This window comes from Primulina eburnea, chromosome 10 (assembly GCF_022965805.1).
Source record: "Primulina eburnea isolate SZY01 chromosome 10, ASM2296580v1, whole genome shotgun sequence".
In the NCBI taxonomy this organism is placed as follows: domain Eukaryota; kingdom Viridiplantae; phylum Streptophyta; class Magnoliopsida; order Lamiales; family Gesneriaceae; genus Primulina; species Primulina eburnea.
Window position 1 is genome coordinate 37,608,733 of NC_133110.1, and position 25,021 is coordinate 37,633,753.

The 25,021-nt window shown below is 35.2% G+C and overlaps 2 protein-coding genes and 1 non-coding gene across 3 annotated transcripts; 2 read left to right on the forward strand and 1 right to left on the reverse strand.

Annotated features, from left to right (window-relative positions):
* The first annotated feature begins 13,788 nt into the window (after nt 1-13,788).
* Nucleotides 13,789-17,679, forward strand: LOC140803468 (cytochrome c1-2, heme protein, mitochondrial-like). The gene is made up of 8 exons (XM_073159359.1): nt 13,789-13,899; nt 14,016-14,101; nt 15,324-15,547; nt 15,837-16,116; nt 16,200-16,271; nt 16,563-16,679; nt 16,757-16,822; nt 17,269-17,679. The coding sequence occupies exons 1-8, from the start codon at nt 13,893-13,895 to the stop codon at nt 17,383-17,385; spliced, it is 969 nt and encodes a 322-aa protein (XP_073015460.1). The 5' UTR covers nt 13,789-13,892; the 3' UTR covers nt 17,386-17,679.
* Nucleotides 17,680-18,795: 1,116 nt separating this feature from the next.
* On the forward strand, nt 18,796-19,347 carry LOC140802915 (uncharacterized). Its single transcript, XM_073158528.1, has one exon. It carries the CDS (start codon nt 18,796-18,798, stop codon nt 19,345-19,347), a length of 552 nt encoding a protein of 183 aa, XP_073014629.1.
* Nucleotides 19,348-23,117: 3,770 nt separating this feature from the next.
* LOC140804094 (small nucleolar RNA R71) lies at nt 23,118-23,223 on the reverse strand. The gene has a single exon (XR_012112053.1). It is a non-coding gene; the product is annotated as a small nucleolar RNA R71 (small nucleolar RNA).
* Between the last annotated feature and the right edge of the window lie 1,798 nt (nt 23,224-25,021).

Sequence of the window (25,021 nt, forward strand, 5' to 3'; positions counted from 1 at the left end):
CAATATTCACAATAAAAAAGTAACACTATTAGCACAAAAAAGTAATATTTTTTCATGGAAGACCCAAATAAAATATTAATCTCATAAAATACGATCTGTGAGACCAGGGGCGGAGCCACGTGCTCCTTTACCCGGGTTTTAGCCCTAGTGGCCCGATTTAAAAAAAATGTATACGTAAATTTTGTATAAATTTGAAATAATATGATATTAGCCCGAGTAGATCAATTTAAAATATTAAAAGATTCTAGAGTTTAAAATTTCAGCAAATCTGGCTCTGCCACGGTCTTAGTCTATACTCTATTCTGGTAAGATGATACACACTAGCTAACAGTCCGCCAAGTGCTACATCATATGCACATTGGGAGCGTAGATAATTGCAACCATATACATATAAAATAACAGCAATGGAATACCAATCCTCGGGCTTTGATAGATTTTTGTATATAAGTTTTTGCTAACCTTGCGTAGCGGATGCTAAACATTTACGACTCTTCGAATTTCCACATCCAACAAGATATAGCTAAAATAATTGCTCGTCAGGTATGAAGACACGTCAACACGTTTCCCATATGATTGCCCCACGTCATTATATTTTTCCTGAGGTAAAATAAAGATACCCAATATATGAAATAAAAAAATAGGTAATTTTTTATTTTATTTTTACTATCTCATATTTTTTTTTTACCTCTCTTTTCATTATTCTCGGGCTAACTTAAGTATTGGAGGTGTTTGAAAACCTCCAACTAGTGTGTTCATGTTTTCAGGCGATAGAGAGGAGATTGAACTGCGGAGATTGGACAGCTCGATCGAGTTATTTTCAATAGCTAGCATCAAAATATAATCTTTGGGAAATTGAAATACTTTTATCTAATCGTTCAGGGCAAAAACTTGTGTGAGACGGTCTCACGGGTCGTATTTTGTGAGACGGAGCTTTATTTGGGTAATCTATTAAAAAGTATTTTTTTTTTATGCCAAGAGTATTGCTTTTTATTATGAATATAGGTAGGGTTGACCCGTCTCACATATTGAGATCCGTGAGACGGTCTCACATGAGACCTACTCATCGTTCAGTTACTAGGTCAGAATTTCTTATAAATGTCCCCCAATTTAAGTTCATGACTGCATGGTACTTAACTTTACATGTAGTAATATAATCTTTCAAAAACGTCCAAGCTTACATCATCTTTAAATTAAAGCACATCTTTTCTGAATTTATATATATTACAACTAAATAGATTTGTTTAAATCGGCATATTTATGAAAAAATCATTTTTTGGTCTTACATATATGTGTTTTTTTTACGATTTTAGTATCTAAGTTGCAAATTCTTGTCACAGTCCGCTGTTTTTGTTTTTCGGTAATTTTGGTTTTTTCTTTTGATGTGGTCTCATGTGAGTTGTGACATCATTGTAGAACTTATGTGTGTGATGTCATATTAATACTCTTGATGAAAAATATTAAAATTATTAAAAATCGAAAAATGAAAACAACCTTTCGGATACGCGGAGTAGGGGATGCCTGTGAGACCCCTCAGCCCTGTGAGATTGTAACCACCAAATAATGGTGATTAATGGGTGATAATTAGGGGTGGGCATAGAACCCGAAAAATCGAAAAAAAACCGACCGAACCGAATAATTTGGTTTAAATGGTTCGGTTTTTCGGTCGGTTATGGTTTTAAAATTTATGAAATTCGGTTTTCGGTTCGTTTTCGGTTTTATTCCCCAAAAATCCGAATAACCGAATCGGTCATATTATTGCTAAGTATAGGGTTTTTATGTATAATAGGTCATATTATTGTTAAGTATAAGACTTTTATGCATAATGGACATATTAAGATTTAGGAACTTTGTATCATTAACCCTTAATTTTCAATCCAATCGTTTTCTCTTTTTTTCTCACCACTCACTAGTCGACGTTTTCTTTTTCTTTTCTATATATATTTCTTTAATTTTTTTTGTAAGATGATTGGTGTTCCATTCGGGCTGATTGACACATTGTTATCATTTCTGTTACTGAATATTTCGTTGGATTTTAAAGACATAAAGTGACGTATAATTTTATTTCGTAACAAATTTTAGCTAACCGTATATAACCGGCCGTATAAACCGAACCTTATTACCGAAAAAAAAAACCGAACCCAACCGTAGTAAAATGGTTTGGTTTTGGACTAAAGATATTCAAAACCGAAAACTGAAAAACCGAATCGTTGTAGAATAAAATCGGACCAAACCGAATGTTGCCCACCCCTAGTGAAAATAGAGATTAAAGACTGCATTATGTCATTTAGTTGGTTGAATAATACCTTTTAAGATGAAGTTATTGACCATGATATGTGCTTTTAAGAGGAAATTGATGACCATGAATAGATGCCTTTAAGTTCAAAAAGTTTTTCACATTCACAACTAAGGAAATACATTGCAGACCTGAGCCACGTTCTCGAGGTATCACCGTTGATGGAAAGAAATCTGAATGAAGTACTAAGTACGAAAAATTCCTGATTCGGATAGTAGACACAAAAGACCAAGTGCTAAAACAATTCTCTATTCCATCTGTCAAAGATACAATAGTCTAACCATACTGAGCAAAAAGCAACGTGAGAGTTAGAAGAGAAGATCCGCGATCAATATCCTTACCTTTTTGAACATCAAGCAAACCCAATTTTCTAGGAAGAAACTTCTAATAAAGAGGGAGGGATGTAAGACCCATTACCTCCGTAAGATTGTTACCACCAAATAATGGTGATTACTGAGTGATAATATAGATTGAAGCCACATTATATCATTTATTTGGTTGAGTAATGCATTTTAAGAGGATGTTGATGACCATGAATATATACTTTTAATATGAGGTTGATGACCATGAATATGTGGTTTTAAGAGGAGGTTAATGATAATGAATATGTGTCTTTAAGAGGAGGTTAATGACATGAATAATAACATTTAAGGTAAGATAAATGACAATGAATTGAGTGACCCTTCACCTCACCCTTGTAGGCCTATAAATAGAAGCCAACAACATCCAAGAAAAGCACACTCGGGCACTTCAAGCAAATAACAGAAGCTGCATTCGGCAATTGGTGTTGTCCAAGTGATGCCCCACTCATGACCAGATGCTGCCCAGTTCACCCGAAGTGCTGCATGTGTTCGACTAAAGTTTTACTCAAGTATAGGTTAAGGTCGAATCATACATTTGAAGCAAGTGTAAATGGGTTTTTGTCTGTGTTTGTGTTTATATATATATATATATATATATATCATAACATAACATTTTAGAATATACTCAAGCACACTCACAAAGAACAAGTGTGCTATTTAAAATTCGATCGATTACTATCTGTTTTGCGTTCGTTCTTATTTCCGTATGATATGCATTCCTTCACAAAGTTTTGATTCAATATGTTTGTTTAGTCTTCGAGTCATTTTGTCTATTTCGTTCACTTTGATCAGTCTGTCTTGTTCCAATAAATTATGTATTGGGATCGAGAAAGAGTTTAGAGGAGGGAGGTGAATAAACTCTATAAAAATATTTGCTTTTAAAATTTGTTTTCAATTGTTTTTAGGCGGTTGAAAAATTTTCTCAAACAGTTAGAAATATGAAAAACTTGAAAAGTGCAGAAGACAGTTCAATATTTCTAATGATAGTTTCAACCGGTTGGCAATCTAATCAACAAGATATGGTTTGAAATGTAAATGCTTGCGAAAAGTAAGGCACGAGAATTTATAGATGTTCAGAGAAAATACTCATATGTCACCCTTTCTTCCTCTGTATGAAGAATTCCACTAAAAGACTTTGGTTTTACAAAGCCACTAAAAGACTTTGATTTTACAAAACTCTTTGCAACAGCTCACTCCAATCAGAACTTAACACACTGTCTGTTTTAAAACTCTTAGTGATCACTTTATATTTCTGGATTTTAAGAACCCCCGGTTCACCAGACATCACTATTTCAAATAACCAAAATGTTATTGATGTAAGTAAAACAATCTGTTTTAGTAGCACGAAAATGATCCTTGAATGATCAGATAACTTTTTGTTGAGTGCGTGCTTGATGAGCAATGAGATATGTGATCTTTGATTGTGCTCAAATTCTTTAAGTATGTAGGCTTGAAGATAATCACACTGTTAAAAGCTTGCTGATTATGTATCACGTTGTTGTATCTCTTGCATACTTCCAGCTCTTTTTATATAAGATGTCATTCCAACGGTCGAAAAGAGATGAGTAATGTTAACATGTAAGCTTGAAATGATGTGCCACTATTAGCTGTAAATACATTAAATATAATATGTCCGTTGATATGATTCGCGCGCATTATGGTGCATCGAGAAAGTCTGTGAAGGAAAAGATCCCAAAGGGAGCTTGTCAATGGGAGGAGGCCCCTAAAGGGAGCTTGGATGCAGGAAAAGACTTAAAAGAAGCCCATTTACAGGAGAAAATCTCAGAGGGAACCCAAGATCAAAGATAATACATAATCATTATAATGTGATTTGATTCGATAAGATCTGTTAATATTCGGTTTTTATATGTTCTGATCTGATATGACTGTTCTGATATGTTTTGTGCGTCTGATATATATGATAAGTCCTAAGTTCCAATTATTCCTCTTTATTTAAATTCTATTATGTATTATAATTCTTTTGAAAGATATGTATATGTATTTTTTTTTTGGTACTCAATCGACCTCTACTTGCAAGTGTTTCGTAAAATGCTCACTTGATTACGTTCCACCCCAGATAATAATGAAGAACTAGTGGAAGTGATATAAGAAGATCAATTTTGAGACTGGTGAAGAAATCCGAAGTTATAGAGATCAAGTTCTTAATTTAAAGTTTTTATTTTTTTTCGTATTAACTTCCGTATTTCGCATTTTATCTGTAAGAATAACTTTCATTTTATTCGTATTCCGTATATGTAAAAAAATGTTTTTTTACGAATTAGATTGGTTTTGACTATTTGATACGAAGTTTATTATTTTCAGTATATATTGTTAAACAATGTTAGATATCTTATACGCCTCGAGCCCCACGACGTGACAAAGCCAATATTTACATGATTGGATGTTCAGTGACATGATAAGAGTGTAAAGGCCAAAAAAAAACCCGGCCACCTTTATTTATGTATATACATAAAGGTGACTGTGGGCCGGGATCTGGCCTAGGTGACTGTGGGTTTTGGCTTTTAAATTCTTATCATGTTGCTGCAATCATGTAAATATTGGCTTCCCCTACTCCACATATCCGATGTAAAGGCTGCTACATTTTACTCCTCAGTAGCACTTAGTTGCTTCCAGCTCTTTTCCCTGGTTATCCTTCCACTCCACACAGCCAAACAAGGCAGAATTACAAATTATAAATCCATATGAATTTTCCATCTCAAAACAATAGATCAGGTTACATCTATCGATCTTTTCTCATGGGTCGTGTCTTTGACCATAACCAGTTTATACAAAGGATTTCTGTAGCAACTGTTTCGTATCCAATGAAACTCTTCTAAACCATTTTAAATTTAGTCCTTTATGATTATTTTTGCCTTTACAAAAGTCAACATATAAAAAGACTATAGTTGTTTCAAAAACAAAAAAAACAAAAAAAAAAGACTATAGTTATGAGTTTCTTCCTCATAAAAATGGTCCAAATATGAAGCCGCCGTTACCATATTAGTTGCCATAATTGGCCATCCACACCTAAATTTCAACATCTCTCTTATCAGTGTTGTATTATAAGTTTTTGCAATTATTCATCATAGATGAATGATTAGTAGACACATTGGACAAAATAAATCAGACGCAGGGGATAACTCACTCATCCCAAAAGATAAATTTAATTATATTTTCAATTTTCTGAAAGTTTAAATAATTATTAATTGAGCCACCTAAAAATACTTGTCTTTAGTCTGATTTGGCAGATACCACTCGTATGAATAGTGCTTTTATCTATCTGTCACATGATACGCTTGTTCCAGGATGAATCGTGACTACTCATCAATATATCATGGTTGAATGAGTGTTCATGATTTATCCACTCAACAGACATGTCATGTATTGAGTGAGTAAGATCACTTCCATGTAGGTAGCATGAGCAAAACCCTTTAAACTTGTGTTTTTTCCTCCCTATTTTCTCCACAATTAATAAATTGGTATATTGCTTTTTCCAAAAATTTTAATGGGAAATATTTCTTTAATTAATTAACTAGATATTTTATTAAATTCTAATGCATAAAATGATTTTTCTTGACTAAAAATAGAAAAACACTAATTAAAAAGTTATTGCAATTATAGTTAAATATTTAACTTGGAAAATTTTAAATCTGTCGTATTTAAATGTTAAAATTCTTCCCATAATTACTATATACCATAGCGCCTTACTGTAAATTTTTGTTACAATTTATAATGTAGGCAGCCAAACCCCCTACAAGTGGTGTGTGAATTGTCACGTGTCCTTGTAATAAATGGTGTAAAAGAGATATATCAATGAATGAATTGGTCACAAAAACGATCTGCATTTTTTTTAAAATAAGAATATGCATTTTCAATCCTATCATAAAACTATTCAATCTCACGCTCCATAATAATTCTACATATCATGAAACTACTTTAAATACTACAATCAAAGTTTTTTTCAATTGTGAAACAATGTCTATGTCGATTAATTTCACTTTCGGGGTGTGATATGAGTCACCTCTTGAATTCTTGGAACAAAGTGTTGCATGACAGGAACCACCTCTTGAATATGTAAGAGTATCTCTAGATTTCTGGTGAGGGTGGATCATGGGGCCAGACCACGACAAGGACGTTACGTTCCGAAGGAGGGGTGATTGTGATACATTTTGTCTCATATCGTAAAAAATAAAGATTTAAAATGAGTTTATATTGAGCTACAACAGACTTCTAAAGCAATTTGAGTTAAGCCATTTTCGTAAAGTGAGTACGAATATAATGTAGTTGCTATAAAGACTCATTGTACAGTCACACCGGTGCGCGCGAACCCGAGCCCGGAGTGTGACAGATTGGCTATAGTAATCTTGACATGCATATGACATTCTACTTTATCTCATACTCCTGATATATATTAAGTTATATATTTTTTTATGTTCAATATCATTAAATCATGCGAATCTCTGGTATTTTATTTTGAAAGCGGACACCATGAGTTGATTATCCGAGTATCAAAGTTTCACCACGTCATGGAAAACAAACACTCCAGACGAAACATGTATAGACAAACTCCCGGACGCTAAAGCCGCAGCTGCTGTTGCACAAGCATGAGGTAAAGTCTAGAATGATAGGTCGACACTATAGCCAACTTGGTGTATCCTTGAGCATTTTAAATCTGTCACGTCAGTCGATAGATTAGTCCTAATCAGCGCAATTATTTCAAGTACATCAAATCAAATCTCGCAAATTGAGAAAAAAAAACTATCTTAGACATTAATTGGCTCTCGTGTTTTTCTTTTAATTAGCATCACGTACCTAACATCATTTTCTAAATACCATCACTCCCCAAATTTTCAACGAAAAAGAAAAACACGAGAGTCAGGCAGCCACGCAAACAACGAGCGGATTTATATCGACTTCGACTCCATCGAGACCAATATTTTTTTCGGGTATGAACATCCTCGGTGTGTATATATCCTATACTCGATTATATTCGTTTTTTGGTATCATATGACAGGACATGTTTGTCTTGAATATGAATTGATCACCCTAAGTACCCTACCTAATATTGTCTGAAATGTCAAGATTTTTGGACCAAACTTTGTATTTTTATTCACTGTTTTTCCATCCCAAAAGAGAAATGAACTTCTTACATGATAGTTGTCGACGACAAATATTTTTCATAATTTTGTTCTCCTTTCCTATATGTATAACTTTCCCATGTGCCGACTATTGAATGAAGGGACTTGTAAGGGTTGGTTTCAAAGCAAAAGTTGTTGGAATTGCATATCTACAATTTGTTTGATCTTTTCAGATGACTTAGAAAAGAAATTAGAACAGTGGAGGGATAAGCATGTTCCTTTATTTCATTTTTTTTTTTTGGTAATAGAATAAAAAATTAGGGGTATTAATGCAATTTAACTTCATATCTCACTTGATTTTGTATTATTCTTTTTCTTTTTCTTTTTTGTTTGTTTGATAATTCCTAAATTATAGGGTGGGGAGGGCTCGAATCTGAGCCACTATACAGGGAAAAGAGAGTGAGACCACTTGGACTAAAGTCCGGTCTCTGTATTGCTTTTCTGTGTGAGTTACACATGTCCTTCCACACACACACACATATATATAAAATTAACAAGTATATATTACATTTCATATATTAACTTACCTTTACACACAAATGCTATGTTGTACCATAAATTTGTCCATTTGACGTATTATTGAAAGATATAGAAGGTTTTTATCGACTCAATTTCGATCTAAATAATTTTCAACATCTTGCAAATATATATCATAATTCAGAAAGCATGATTTAAACCATTATCTGTTGGCTAACACAAAGTTGATGCAAAATTGGTTTCGGACTAAAGTAATAAAGAGGGGGAATTAATACGTTTGTTTTTGGTTTAATGTGAACCAACAAGAAGATAACATGAAAAAGCTGAACACAAAACCGATTATTTTGGACAAAGAAATTAACAGATTCGTGGAAATCTAAAAATAGCCTTTGTCTGCTAGTACCAACCTGTGCTAACCATGCTGTCACCACAATCATTTTTTATTTTACTGTATTTACACATCATCGAAACCCACCCTAGCTACTTTCAAAAAAAAAAAAAAATCTAAAGTTAATTTCAAGTTTTGAACCTCAATCCACATATATTTAAATTACATTTTTTTTTCTCTTACATAAACTTTCAAAAGTTTCGATTATTACTCGAACCAGAGGAATTTTCTTTATAGTCCAGAAAAAAGTATGTTTCAGTCGGATATCGAACTCGAAATTTTATCTCAAATTTGGATGAAAAAATTGTAAGATTTAAGAGGAGAGGGTGAAGTAGTATTTTAATTATACAAATGCATTACAATTAGCAGAAAAAGACGTGAAGTAAAGTAAAGAAATCCGGGTAAGCCGGGAGTTAAACCAATTGTTTTGTCCCTTTAAAACGATGCTTAGTTTCATTTCTCTGCTTTTCAGGTAATTATAATATATGATTGGCTTTATCTTCTTGAAACTATATATTATATGTCATTATTCTTATTTCTAGATAATTTTAGCAATAATTAATATGCATGCTCAGTAATTTTAAGTAGAATAATAAATTAATTATAGCATGTTTGTCTCTTTTTTCACTTGTCGGCTTTGTGCATCTAGAAAACGAGTTGGGTAAACCTGCGCAGAGTTAACGAGTCATACATACATACATACATATATATATACATACATATATATATATATATGGGATTTATTTATTAAGAAAGTGATGGGAAATTTAAATTTTTTCTTTTTTGGATCACGCTAGTTCTCTGACATTTCTTATATATCAAGATTAAGGCAAAAACTTGTGTGAGACGGTCTCACGAATTGTATTTTATGATACGGATATCTTATTTGGGTCATATATGAAATAATCTTACTTTTTATGTTAAGAACATCGTTTTTTATTGTGAATATCGATAGGGTTGACCCGTCAAATAGATAAAGATTCGTGGGACTGAATGTCTCACAAGAGATCTACTCTAAGATTAAATAAGAAACGTTCTAATAATTAGTTTTACCTTTTTATTTGAAATTATTGGTTCAAAGCTAAACCAACCAGCTTTTTTTTTACTAGGATGCCCATTTCCTATGTTACTCATATTTTGATTAAAAAAAATTCAAATTAAAATTAGATGGAGAAAAAAATTACTCCAGCATAATCACACTTTTATATAAAATTTTCTCTACATAAAATTATATTTAATATTAAAATTTGATTCATATACGTGTATATAAAATTACTAATAGTAAATAAATAAGCAATGCCGTACTATATAAAACGATCGAACGTGTTTGCAAACATCAGGTATCGAGTTTTAAGTTTTGGTGGTATTTAAATTATATATTTATATCGAAAAAGTCAGTAAGATCATCGTTATCATCTTCGTCATCTTAGCGTTGATATATCTGGCAATGAACATTATAGATACAAAATATAAATATATAAAGGCAAAAACTTGTATGAGAAGGTCTCACGGGTCATATTTGTGAGACGAATCTTTTATTTGCATTATCCATTAAAAAATATTATTTTTTATACTAAAAATATTAATTTTTATTGTGAATATCGGTAGGATTGAACCGTCTCATAGATCGAGACGGTCTCACATGAGACCCACTCATATATAAAATAACTAAATATTCATCCAAATTTCAAAGATGAAGACTTGTAATATTTTTATTTGATATTATGTCAAATTAAAATTATTATATCATTTCAAATTTTATACAATAGTATAAAATCAACTAATTATTCATCCAAATTTCTACGACGGAGACATGTGACAATTTTTATTTGAATATATTTTCAAAGCTAAATAATGAGAATATACATAATTTCTTAGCATTGATTTTCTAAGCAAAAACAAGCAAATAATATGTATTTTTCAATTTCCTATAATTCATTTAAATTCCGTTTTCATCTCATATAAATATTCCATTATTTAAATATAGTAATACCAAAAAATAAGAAAATAAAATACCAGAAATTATAGTTGACTTAATTGAAAGCGAGATTCCAATCTAATCTGTTAGGTAATGGGCTTTTCACCCACGGCCTAACCTAACTTAATAGGTAGGCCCACATATTATTTAAATTAAATACATTGTATTAATTGGGCCAGGCCAGCTTGGAGAGGTTGACATTTCATACATATATACATACATACATTATATATGTATATATCTCCATACTGTTTGAAAATGCCAACTCTTTCTTATCTTGAATATTCCTTCGACCAAACTTTGACTGCAATTGGGTCGACATTACAACATAGAATGTGCATTCAATCTCTATTGTTCCTAATTTTATATTTCACCACTATTCGTTCTTGACAAAAACTTGTATGAGACTGTCTCACGGGTCGTAATTTTGTGAGAAGGATATCTTATTTGGGTCATCCATGAAAAAATATTATTTTTTATGTTAAGAGTATTACTTTTATAGTTAATATCAGTAGAGTTGATTCGTCTCACATGTGAGACTGTCTCACAAAAGACCTATTCTTTATTCTATATGTGAAGTAATGTTTGATGTGTTGAGATAGATAGATATCTATGCGATATTTATATCCAAATAAGTTTGCTATTTATTTTTTAGTTATACATAAATCAAATTCGAAATAGTTTTTTTTTTAATTTTATTCAAACTTACGCTAATACAATTTTTTTTAATAACGAGAGTTCGAATTAGTTAGACATGAATTTTAGCTGAATAACTTATTTAAACAGCATATAATCTGTCAGATGAGATGATAAATGATTTATAATATGTTTTGAACTAAAAGCGTGATTATACTATCTTTGTCAATTGAGTTATGCAAATCGGGTTTTGGACAGCTAAAATTTTAGAACCTAACATGGAGTCTATACTTTCTAACAAAATTGTTTGGGTTTTGGACCGAGTTTTGTACTATCCATATGGGTATGTAAAATCAAGTCATATTAGACTGAGCCCAAAGTTTACCGGGTCAGGAAACCCGAGCTCCCGGCCCAAATTATGTCAGGACAAGATTGGACTGATTCTAGCAGCCATGGACCGTTCATAATTCATTTGCACGGTTCTCATCCACGTAAAGCTCCAAGTTTTGAACACAATACTGAGTAGGGTTTTTAACTCCTAATCGTTATTAAAACTAAATTTGATTAGGATTAACTAATTACGACGAAAAACGAGTAAAAAATTTCTTTACAATGAGTCCAAAATGTGTCAACTATAATTATAATACTAAAAATAGTATATAATAAATTCTCGTCTGAACACATCATATCATAAAATAAGCCCACACATGACCGAAATCATCTACATACAAACAAATCATATCCCCGTGACATGCCCCGATATATAGATACATTTATACACTGGGATACCCCACTCAACATCAACTCAGTCGTGACTCGCTCCAAAAGTACCCTATCTGGTCTCCTGATAACCTGGAGTATCTGTCATTGTCCACACACAAAGACAACAACAGGCCCTTGGGGGTGAGCAAACGCTCTGTATAGAACAACCATAATATATACAACATGTATCTATACAATGATATATGATATGCAATCTATGCATGTCGATGAGATACCAGGTCAAATGCCCATCTACTGAGCAAGTATCGGAACCAATCGAATCTCTATCAAATCAATACTCAAGCTGGCACACTGACCTCAGTCAAGTATAAGGAAATATCTATATGATAACGTCGGCAAATAGCCATCAAATCCCAAATTTCAACCAATCAATCATAGGAACCACAAATGACTATATTTTTAAGGGAAACATAATGTCAAATATAGCACCGTGCTCACAAACCCGATAATCAAAATCGAATTATATAAAAGTATCAAAGGATCATAGCTCAACATACATGTCATGTATCGATGTATGAATAAAATGGTATGTGTTAACAACATATTTATTTTATACATCGATATATCAATCATGAATGTCATGTATGCCACATCAACTCAACAAATAAGGCATATAGACACATATGTTCAATCAAATCAATCAAACATATATTATATGACACAGATACATGTCGTATGTTACTCGGTCGCAACATACATCAATCTTTCGTTTCTAGTTCAATGTAGCTTTAGGATTTCAGTACAGAAAATCTATCTACATAATCAAAATATTTATCTCAATCAATTAATTTATTCAAATGCAATCCTAATAACGCATTTGAATGTATCAATTCGTTTGACGCTATTCCATTTAACCTTTTCATTATTATCATAATTATATTACATTATAAACCATAATAACTCGTTAGTATACAATCATTATTATACATAAGTTCATTTACAATCAAAATTCAAGTTTCAAATATTTTTTGAAATTTTGAAAATTCATATAAAATTGAAATCATAACATAATTCATTTTCAACTTTAAAAGTTAGTCTCTTGTCGCTTATTCTATCACATATATTGAAATAAAATTCAAATATATGCTATTATACCGATTCAATACATAAAGGTGCCAAATCTAAAGGACGCTCTCAACACGAAGATTTCGAATATATAATTTGTTCTGAGTTTGGATAACGTTTCACTATAGTTTTGAGAGATATAACTTGAATTTTTCTCTTTCCCTTTATTCTACTATTCGGTTCTCACTTGATTATGATCATTTATTTATTATTATTTTTTATTTTTATATTATGCTAATCCACATCCAAGTGGATCACCTCAAATTCCCCTCATATTTACAATGTGTTACACATATACATGCAATTGACAAAACCACAATGAGTATCTCTTGTGAGACAGTCTTACGAATCTTTATTTATGAGACGAGCCAATCCTACCGATATTCACAATAAAAAGTAATACTCTTAATAATTTTTCTTGGATGACTCAAATAAGAGATCTGTCTCACAAAATACAACCTGTGAGACCGTCTCAGATAAGTTTTTGCCAATAACAATTTACCAATTTACTTTTGAATTTAATTGACTAATTTTCAAGTTATTTACAAATTTGCCATCAAATTTTAATGTAATAATTTTCAATTTATTTACAAGTTTGTTGTTAAAATTAAATATATTATTTTTCAGAAAAATATATGATATATTTTCAATTTGTGCAGTTTAATTCCATTTGCATACAATATTTTAAATCTATTTCTACTTACAATTATATTACGAGTGGATTTATGATTGGTAAAGTGATCTGCTTCACTGTGGAAGAAGAAAGAAGAAGATGACGAGTAAGCTTTTTCTCTCCTCATCAATTCCTCCATTTCGATGTCTCTCAATTTGACAAGGATAGAGTAATCGTAGTCGAGGGATTTTCTTTACCTTTTTTTGGTTCTGAATGTATCAGGATTCTGGTGTATCAATAAATTTTTGGCGCAATTCACGCGCAGGAGTGTAGTGAGTGATGTTCCTCTTACAACCGTCGATTTCAAGGTATTTTAAGGCTTAAAGTTCTGTTTTTCTGTTGTACTGGCTTATGATATTTAGAGAAGTGATTGGCATGGCATGTGAAAAAGGATTGCTGATCTAGTCATCCAGCGTCTACTCTAATTTATGGAGGTAGTATTGTATTGTTGACTGGTAGAGGTGCTGCAGGCAAAATCTTGTTCCTAAGCAATTGACTTCAATTATAATTTTTATTTTTCTGTCAAAAATTTGGTTTGATTGAGCATTTTCTGTTGTTGGCTTAACTAGTATTCTCAAACAAGAAGCTTTAATTTCAACTACACATGAATCTGCACTTTGAGTCTTGGCACAGGAGCAGTAATGAAGGGTGGCAGACATCGCGACCGCTCTTCCATTCATTGTCAAATTTTCTTTATCAGTATTTTTATGTGTTACACGATAGATTTTTGTGGTTTATCATTTCTATGTTTCATTAATTGATCAAGATTTTGTATATATACAAGTCACGAGTAACAGAAGTTTGCTACTATTCCTATAAACTAGAGTTGTTGGCGTTATCAAAATTTGTTAAAACTAAAGAGAATATTTTATTCTCTGTCATGCCCCCTCAAGATGGACTTCGAGTGATAAGTCCAATCTTGATCTTGAGTTGCAGAAACCATAAGCTATCTTTCTGTTGAGGAAATATGAGCTACATGAAGAGCACCATTTTAAATTCGATCTCGAATAAAATGAAAATCAATAACAACGTGCTTCATTCTTAAATGAAAAATTGGATTTGAAGATAACTGTGTAGCTCCAATATTATCACAATATATCACCGGACAATAAGGGAGCGTAATTCCAAGGTCTGATGGTAGATAGCAAATCCATTTAATTTCAGCAGCAGTATTGGCAACCGATCGATACTCTGACTCGCTGGAAGATCGAGCAACAATTTTTTTTTTCTTTTTAGAACCCAATGATATGGGGATTTTTCGGAGATAAAAATTATAAGCACCTGTAGATGAGAAATTGTCCTTGTCTCCTGCCCAGTCAAAATCAAAAAAACATGTTTTAGATGAAGGGAAAGTTGTAAAATTTGTCCTTGTCTCCTGCCAGTCTATTCTGCTTGCCCATGGAACCCCTGTCTCTCCAATCAATCTTCAAGTTCCTTAAATCACATGTTTTAGATGAAGGGAAAGTTGTAAAATTTTTCTGAACAGAGGTTTTATTCCTTATTTAGTGACATTTTTAGTTTAATGTGTAGGCTGTTCCATTGTTACCAACATTTCTTCCAAAACATGGTGAGGGCGGATTTGAATTTGCTGGCTCAAAGTTCTTCAAATCATTTGCAGTTTTTGGATTGGGAGCCTCAGGGCTTCTGAGTTGTGCAGCAGTAGCTTACGCTTCTGATGAGGCTGAGCATGGGTTGGAGTCTGCTAGCTATCCCTGGCCTCATAAAGGCATCCTTAGTTCATATGACCATGCATCGTAAGTAAATTCATCATTACACATTTTTTGAATTTGAGAAACTTTAGATATGGATCTCTTTTTGACACAAAGTTAGGGTTCAAGCATTTTTTTTTCTAACCACGCTGATTGAATTTGGAGAAAAACTAACACTATGGCGCCAATAACATTAAATTTCTTTTCCACGAGCATTTTATGTTACCAAGGATATGTTAATACTTAATCCTATCATTTGATATCAAAAGCCTTTATTGTTTTATCAGGAATTAGTTCCTTGTCTTGGCAATGAAATTTTAATTTGTGTGACCAGTATTCGCCGTGGTCACCAGGTCTACCAACAAGTTTGTGCATCATGCCACTCTATGTCACTTATTTATTACCGTGATCTTGTTGGTGTGGCTTACACTGAGGAAGAAATTAAAGCTATGGCAGCAGAGATTGAAGTTGTTGATGGCCCAAATGATGAGGGTGAGATGTTTACTCGGCCAGGGAAGCTGAGTGACCGCTTTCCTGAACCTTATACTAATGAACAGGCTGCAAGATTTGCAAACGGAGGAGCATATCCCCCAGATTTAAGTCTTATCACCAAGGCAGTATCATGATTTTCCAAGATTTGGATATTTTTTAGTTTATTTTAAAAGTAAACGATCTAATCCTGATTTACTTACATCAGGCCCGCCACAATGGCCAGAATTATGTTTTTGCGCTTCTAACAGGGTACCGTGATCCTCCCGCTGGTGTAACGGTAATTTTTGCGCTTTGCCATCTGTTTGTCCCTTGAATGTGCTAGAAGTGAGCTAGTCTGTAACATCTGTACTGAGATACTTGAAACCCTGTCATGCGCACACGTTCTCTTACATTAGCTCAACTTTGACTTTCACACATTTTTTTTTTCATTTTTGTTCTCTCTCTTTCTTGTTTTCGCGCATTCCATGTTGCTTTGGTCTAACAAGTTAAAATATAACTTAAGCAATGACCCGTGTATTTCCTTTCTGACAAAGTTAATTGTTGCCTTGGATCTGCGAGTAAATTGCAGATTCGCGAGGGCCTTTACTATAATCCTTACTTCCCTGGTGGAGCCATTGCGATGCCTAAAATGCTTAATGATGGTGCTATTGAGTATGAAGATGGTACCCCTGCAACTGAAGCACAGGTGACACGGTCTTTATATTTTAAATCAATTGTGTTGTATCAAATGCTTAAGCAACTTGTTGTCTCCTGACATCGCAGATGGGAAAAGATGTTGTGACCTTTTTGTCGTGGGCTGCTGAACCAGAAATGGAAGAACGAAAACTGGTACGCCTCTCTCTCCCCCTGGTCTCTCTGTCTCAGTCACAAATTATTATTTAAATCTGTTACTGTAATCACTGCAGTTCTAGTAATATGTGTGGTAGGAAAATTTGTCAAATCGGTTGGGGGGGTTTGGGGCTAAAATAAACCTTACGTAAAGGAATGCTGTGAATACCGAATTGTTATAAAAGAGTTTTGGAATTATCCAATGGGTATATGCATATAACAATTCAAATAGTTGTCATGACTACTATAAACGTTATGGTTTTGATATATCTTAATTCGAGATGAATTCTTCATGCATCATTTATGTTTTATATATCCTTTCCCATTTGCACAATCTTCTTGATAGCTCAAGTTTGGTGTGGAAAACTGTTTTTCCTACATAGCTTATTGTGGTAGATAAATCACTGTACTTAAGCCTAAACCTCTCTCTTTCGGAATCGGCACAGATGGGTTTCAAATGGATTTTTGTTTTGTCGCTTGCACTTCTCCAAGCAGGCTACCAAAGACGCTTGAAATGGTCGGTTTTTAAGTCCCGGAAGTTGGTCCTTGATGTTGTCAACTGAAACACTTAATATCTTCGTTAAAAGTCCTGAGATGTATTTCACCTTCGATTACACGTTTGTGTGTGTATCTATATATATAAAGAATGTTCAGTACTCGGATGTGCTTCGTCTTGTAGAAGGTTCGCGAGTTTTTGCTAATTACTATGTTACTTATTTCAAGAAATATAGTATATAATCCTTAGGTTACGGCACTGAAATATCAATACCATTGAGCAAGGGTCAAAAGAATTTGTGCCGTGACTTGTATGTAATTTGTATCACTCACTTCGTTGGAATGTCTTTTATCCCCCCTTACGACAGAGATTGATCACAAAACAAAGTACTAATAATTTTATAACTCACTAGTTATTTTACCTTTTGTATTAAAGTGCTCACTGCTCTGCGCAAAAATTGAAATATTAGGGGATCTATGTTATCAGGTCCAGACCCAACAAATCTATCGGAACAAAGAAAGGCTAGTGAGGGTGATTTCCTTGTATTATGTTCACATGGAATTTATATTTGGTGAAAATCACGATGAAAACATTTAAATCTAAGGCTTTCTCTTTTTGTATTACGGAAAGCTTGAGCCATTTTTTTAAATCAGTCTTTAATAGTTTGCAAAGGAAAAAACGGAAATAGATTCCAAGAAAAGAGGAAATAGAGTGTAATAAATGGCGAAAAGATTCATTATAATTTGCGAAATAAACATATAGTTTGAGCTGATTAATATAACAATCAACAAAGTTTGTAAGCTCAAATCGAGCTTTGGAGCAGAAAAGTAACATGCCGAGCAGCAGCAGTTGGCGCTCGGCAGCGTGCGAGCGGGCGTGCGCCCCTGCGCGCACAGACGCGTCCTTTCGGATTTTTTCGAATTTTCTGATGTTTTTTCATTTCCTTTGCCATTGTTTGATGATTGTGGTCAGTTACAAGGGTCAAGGGACACCCCTATGAATGAAAGATCGTGTCTTTTACATGAAAAACATTATATGATTGATTATTTGAAAATCAAAATAACATACACAACATATCATCTCTTTGCATCTTCTTCTTCTTCCTTCTTCTACAAGAGAGAGTTTCTTCATTTTCTTGTGATACAACTTGAATATTTGAGTACTCATTATTCAAGAGTTGTAGTTGTATCTTGGGAGAAGATTGCCACAAACCTCTAGCACATTGTGAGGGGCAAATTCTTCTTAAGGAGATAGTGTTCAACACTTGTCTCTACAAAGCCATTCATCTATTTTCTTATTGCTTCTCCTCTCATTTTTGATACCACAAACAACAATCTTAAGAATAATTTGTGATTTTTGATTATTTACAAGAAGATTTTCAATGGCGTCAACATCTACAACACCACATGCAACCATTGCACAAGGAGAGAAACCGGAGAAATTTTCTGGTGAGGACTTCAAAAGATGACAACAAAAGATGATTTTCTATCTCACAACCTTGAGTTTGTCAAGGTTCTTGAAGGAGGAACCTCCCACCGTTGCTGAAAACGAGACAGATACCAACATGAGGGCCGCTTTGGCTGCATGGAACCAAAGTGATTTCCTGTGCAAGAACTACATCCTCAATGGACTTGACAATGCATTATACAATGTGTATTGTCAAGTCAAGACCGCCAAGGAACTTTGGGAAATGCTTGATAAGAAATACAGAGCGGAGGATGCGTGCTTGAAGAAGTTCATTGTTGGGAGATTTGTAGACTTCATGATGATAGACTCAAAATCTGTGATGAGTCAAGTGCAAGAACTACAACTTCTCTTGTACGAGATTCATGCGGAAGGAATGAGTCTAAGCGAGTCCTTCCAAGTTGCTGCTATGATCGAGAAACTCCCTCCGTTGTGGAAGGATTTCAAGAATTATTTGAAGTATAAAAGAAAGGAGATGGGATTGGAGGATCTCATTGTGAGATTGGGGATAGAAGAGGATAACAAGAACACCGAGGCCAAGGCAAGTGGAATGGCAGCAAAGTGAACATTGTTGAAACAAGTTTCAAAGGAAAGAAGAGGAAGTTTGAGAAGCAACCACAACAAGGCCAACAACCACCAAACAAGAAGAAGTTCAAAGGCACTTTTTATAACTGCGGAAAACCGAATCACATGGCTAAGGATTGTAGGAAGCCAAAGAAGGGAAATCCTCAAGCCAATGTAGTTCAAGAAAGGTCGGTACCATTTGATTTTTCTGAACTTAATTTGTCTGCAGTTATTTTGGAAGCCAATTTGGTGGAAAACCCCAATGAATGGTGGGTTGATACGGGAGCAACTCGACACATATGCTCCAACAAGGGAATGTTCTCCACATACACTCCATCGACCTGGAGAAAACTATACATGGGGAACTCCGAAACATCTGAGGTGGTGGGCACCGGAAATGTGGTAATGAAGATGACATCGGGTTTGGAAGTAACCCTTGTTGATGTACTTCATGTACCGGACATAAGAAAGAACCTCGTGTCGGGGTCTTTGTTGGTCAAACACGGGTTTAGACTAGTATTTGAGTCTAACAAGGTTGTATTGACAAAGAATGGTCATTTTGTTGAAAAAGGATATCTCGATGAGAACCTTTTCAAGTTGAATGTAATGGCTATAAGCCAAAGTGTTGTTGAAAGTAATAAAGGAAAAAGTTCTATTTACTTGCTTGAGTGTTCTCATTTATGGCATGTTCGTTTAGGACACATAAATTTTAATACCTTGTAACGTTTAATGAAACTTGAATTATTGCCTAAACACAACGTCGATCCAACACACAAATGTGAGATATGTGTTGAAGCAAAAATGACCAAAGCGCCTTACCACTCGATTGAAAGATGTTCAACTCCTCTAGAATTAATACACACCAATCTTGGTGATTTAAAATTTGTACAAACTAGAGGAGGGAAAAGATATTACGTGACATTCATTGATGATAATACAAGGTACTGTTATGTATATCTTTTGAGGTCGAAAGATGAAGCTCTTGAAGCATTCAAATGTTATAAGACCGAAGTTGAGAATCAACTAGGCAAACAAATAAAGAGAGTTCGAAGCAATAGAGGGAGCGAACACGGAGCACCTTTGATGAATTCTGCATATCTGTGGGTATAATTCATGAAACGACTGCTACTTATTCACCACAATCGAATGGCATTGCCGAAAGAAAGAATCGAACTCTGAAAGATATGATGAATGCTATGTTAATAAGTTCATGACTACTCCAAAACTTGTGGGGGGAAGCAATACTATCGGCTAATTACATCCTGAACAAGATACCCCACAAGAAAAATGACAAGTCACTTTATGAATTGCGGAAAGGTCACAAACTTTCCTACAAGTACCTCAAAGTGTGGGGTGTCTAGCTAAGGTTGAAATACCAGTCAGCAATTGCAAGGGCACAAAACATTTTGTACAATGGCAAGTCTCGACACATTCGTCGAAGACATAATAGTGTGCGACAGTTGATCTCTAATGGAGTTATATCTATTGATTATATTAAATCAAAGGATAACTTAGCGGATCCGCTTAAAAAAACATTAAATAGAGATCAAATATACTGTCTGTCAAGAGGAATGGGCTTAAAACCTACCAAATAAAGTTTTCATAGCGGCAACCTGATATGTGTCGTTTTTACGTGTTTTATTGCATTAGTCTGTGTGTGTTTTGCATTGTGCATACGTTTATTTCATTAACATTCTGTGCATTTTAGAGTAAACATTTGCATTTTATCATATCTCACTCGGGCAGGATGAATTTGCAGGAAAAGTGGCCGGAAAACCAAAAATGGAGCAAAGTGTACAAAAGAGAGGGCAACGGACAGAATGAGCGGCGCCCGAGCGGTAATTTTCTACCGCTCGGGCGCGAAAGGTGATCAAGTCCACAAACTCGACAGAAGAGTTGGCGCTCGGGCGGTGAAATTATACCGCCCGAGCGCGAGAGACACTTTACAAAGGCCAAGCTGCAGAGAGGTTGGCGCTCGAGCGGTAGTTTTCTACCGCCCGAGCGCGAAGGCCGCACATCCCAAGGAAATTTACAGAGAGGTTGGCGCTCGAGCGGTAGTTTTCTACCGCCCGAGCGCCACCTATTTTTGGCAAGATTTTTGCAACCGATTCTTTACCTAATTTTGAGAGGGTGGCTGATATGGAAGGTGGGTGGACGATTCTTGGTCAACATTCAGAGAGATTGAGACTGGATTTGGCAGCCGTCAAGAGTTTTTGAGAGCACTTTGCGCTTGGATTGAAGATTTGAAGTTTTCCGGGCGTCGTTCTTCGCGTTTTTCGTCACTCCTAGTATTTCTTATTTAGTTTTAGCATTTGAATTTGGTTTTGTTGATTTTCAGTCATGAATTCTAGTAGCTAAAGTTTTATTATTTGTTGGGATTAAAGGGGATCATACCCCGAACGTTGTTTGAATTAATTTATATTTTGATTGTGCGTTATTCTTGATTTTACTACTGTTTTATCGCGTCATTAAAGCGTAGCTAATTTTAACGACGTTTTCATACCACGAGTGAGTTCGAGAGAATAACGAGTGATAGGATCGAGTAGTATAATCCGCGGATCTACAATTTACATAGATATATGAAATTGGATACGTGCCGATAGTCATAGTCCTTAGGGTCGAAAGTTAGGGGATTTCATAGATCGAAATGCGATTTGCTCTGGATAAATAATTAAAGACATTTAATTACTTCATTGAGTAGAATCAGTTGGGCATAGCTTGAGAGAGTGTGCTCAATAGATTAGAAAATCCTGTCGGAAGCGTAGATCACGATCGAACGAATTGATTAATAAACGAGGGGTAGGTGAACCGAGATTCCCAACAAATCCATTTTTCATCGAATTTTACTCAATCATTTTAGATATAAAGTCTCATTCATTACTTGCTGAATCATTTTACTTGCATATTTATTTGAGTATAGTAGGAATAATCACACAACTCAATTTTCGTTGCTAAATGTTAAATAACTGAAAATAATAATTGTTAAACACAGTCTTCAGCGGAACGATACTTGTACTCACGTACACTATATTATAACTTGACATCGTGCACTTGTGATTAATCGTTGAGCATACAAAATAATATTTTATTGGGGATTTAACTGTGCAAGTTTTGCTCGATCAAGTTTTTGGCGCCGTTGCCGGGGACTGTTAATCTACAATTTTATTTTTAGTTATTTCCTTTAGCATTGTTTTATTTCTCTTGAGATAACACTTTATATTTTATTACAGATATCCCTTCCAGTGCATGCCAAGGTCACTTGACGTGGAACTTGAGTTCGATCCTGAAACTGAAAGAACCTTCCACAGGAGAAGACAACAGAGGCTTAAAGAACTGATGGAGAGACACGAGGAAGAAGGTGAGGAGGAACAGCGTGAAAATAGACAAGTCGAGATGCCGCGTCGCATACCAATGCTGGAATATGCCCAACCTTCGTTGGAGGGTGCACGCCCTAGCATTGTGAGACCTATCGTGCGGGCAAATCACTTTGAAATCAAGTCAGCCATAATCCAGATGATTCAGAACACAGTCCAATTCGGAGGAACTGCAGTAGATGATCCAAACACGCACATCACAGATTTTCTTGAAATTTGCGATACTTTTAAATTCAATGGAGTTTCTGATGTTGCTGTTAGGTTGCGTTTATTTCCTTTCTCCTTACTTGATAAAGCCAAAGCGTGGTTAAATTGTTTGCCTGTAGGTTCGATCGCTACGTGGGACGACATGGCGAAAGCTTTTCTCATCAAATACTTCCCTCCTCCAAGACCATGAAGCTGCGGGCAGACATTACAACATTCGCTCAATTCGATCAGGAATCTTTATATGAGGCATGGGAATGCTTCAAGGACCTACTACGAAGATGCCCACATCACGAGTTACCACTTGGGTTAGTCGTTCAAACATTTTATTACGGTTTGCTTACTCCTAATCGTACTATGATAGATGCTGCTGCTTGTGGAAACCTTTTGAGGAAGACTGCGGAAGAAGGATATGAGTTGTTGGAGGAGATGGCTGCTAGCAGTTATCACCCTCAATCTGACAGGAACAACCAGCGGAGAAGTGCAGGAGTTCACCAGGTAACCGATTTTTCTGCTATTACTGCACAACTGGATGCATTGAACAGGAAGCTGGATGGCTTGAACATGGGTGGCACAGCTATGCGTCTGCAAGAGATATTCTGTGAGAAATGTGGAGGGGAACACTATGTGAAAGACTGTCAAGATGGAAATCCCTTTTATGTGCAAAATGAGGCACCGGTGAATCAAGTGGGAGTCCAAAACCGCCCAAGGAATGATCCTTATTCGAACACATACAATCCTGGGTGGAGGCAACATCCCAACTTCTCATGGGGCGGTCAAAACAGTCAGAATAGACCGCAAGGAGGACAACAATATGGAAAACAACCGATGTACAGATCCGATCCTCCTAGAGAAGAAAAGTCCAACTTGGAACAAATGATATCTAAGTTTATTTGATCCACTGAAACTCGACTCCAAAACCAAGATGCATCGATAAAGGGGCTCGAGAATCAAATTGGACAGTTGGCCAAGATGATAGCAAGTAGAGAGCCGGGCACCTTGCCAAGTAATACCGAGACTAATCCAAAAGAGCAAGTGAAGGCCATCGAGTTGAAGAGTGGGAAAGTGTTGGAGTCAAGAGAGAAAGAAAAAATTCAAGTGCCGGATGAACAGATTGCGACATCTAAAGGTAAGTCTTCTAACTCTACACGAGCACCCACTGCATAACATAAAATGGTGATACCTCCTCTTTTTCCTGCTGCATTGAAAAAAGCAAAACTAGATTCACAATTCGGTAAGTTTCTTGAGGTGTTTAAAAAGTTGCATATCAATATTCCCTTTGCCGATGCTCTAATGCAAATGCCTAGTTATGCTAAATTTTTGAAGGACATTTAGCTAATAAGAGGAAGTTGGAGGATCATATGACAGTGAACTTAACCGAAAATTGCTCCGCTTTGGTGCAAAACAAAATCCCTCCAAAACTAAAAGACCCAGGGAGTTTTTCTATTCCTTGCATGATTGGTGACGTTGTTTTTCATAAGGCATTGTGTGATCTTGGTGCAAGTATTAATCTTATGCCATTGTCTGTGTTTAGGAAACTTGGGTTGGAGAGCCTAAGCCGACGAGGATGTCCTTGCAACTGGCTGACAGATCTGTCAAGTACCCCCGCGGAGTGATTGAGGATGTACTAGTGAAAGTGGACAAATTCATTTTTCCTGCAGATTTCGTGGTGCTCGACATGGAGGAGGATACCGAGATGCCTCTCATTTTGGGGAGACCATTCCTTGCGACTGGCAAGGCACTGATTGATGTTCAAGAAGGGAAGTTGAGATTGAGAGTGGGCGAGGAGGAGATTACTTTTGATGTCTTTAATGCACTTAAGCACACACTGCATTCTGATAGCTGTTTTAGAATTGATGCTTTTGACTCTCTTGTTTCTCACTATGTGCAGGATGTTTTTAGGGACCCTTTGGAGGCCACTATCACTACTGAGTTGGGAGAAGAGGAATTGGACGATGAAAAAACTGAAATTGTGGCACATCTCAATGCCAACCATCCATGGAGAAAGCCAATGAAGATGCGACTGGAGGACCTAGGAGAACGCAGAGATTTGATCCCTCCAAAGTCGAGCATCGAGGAGCCACCGACGCTTGAGCT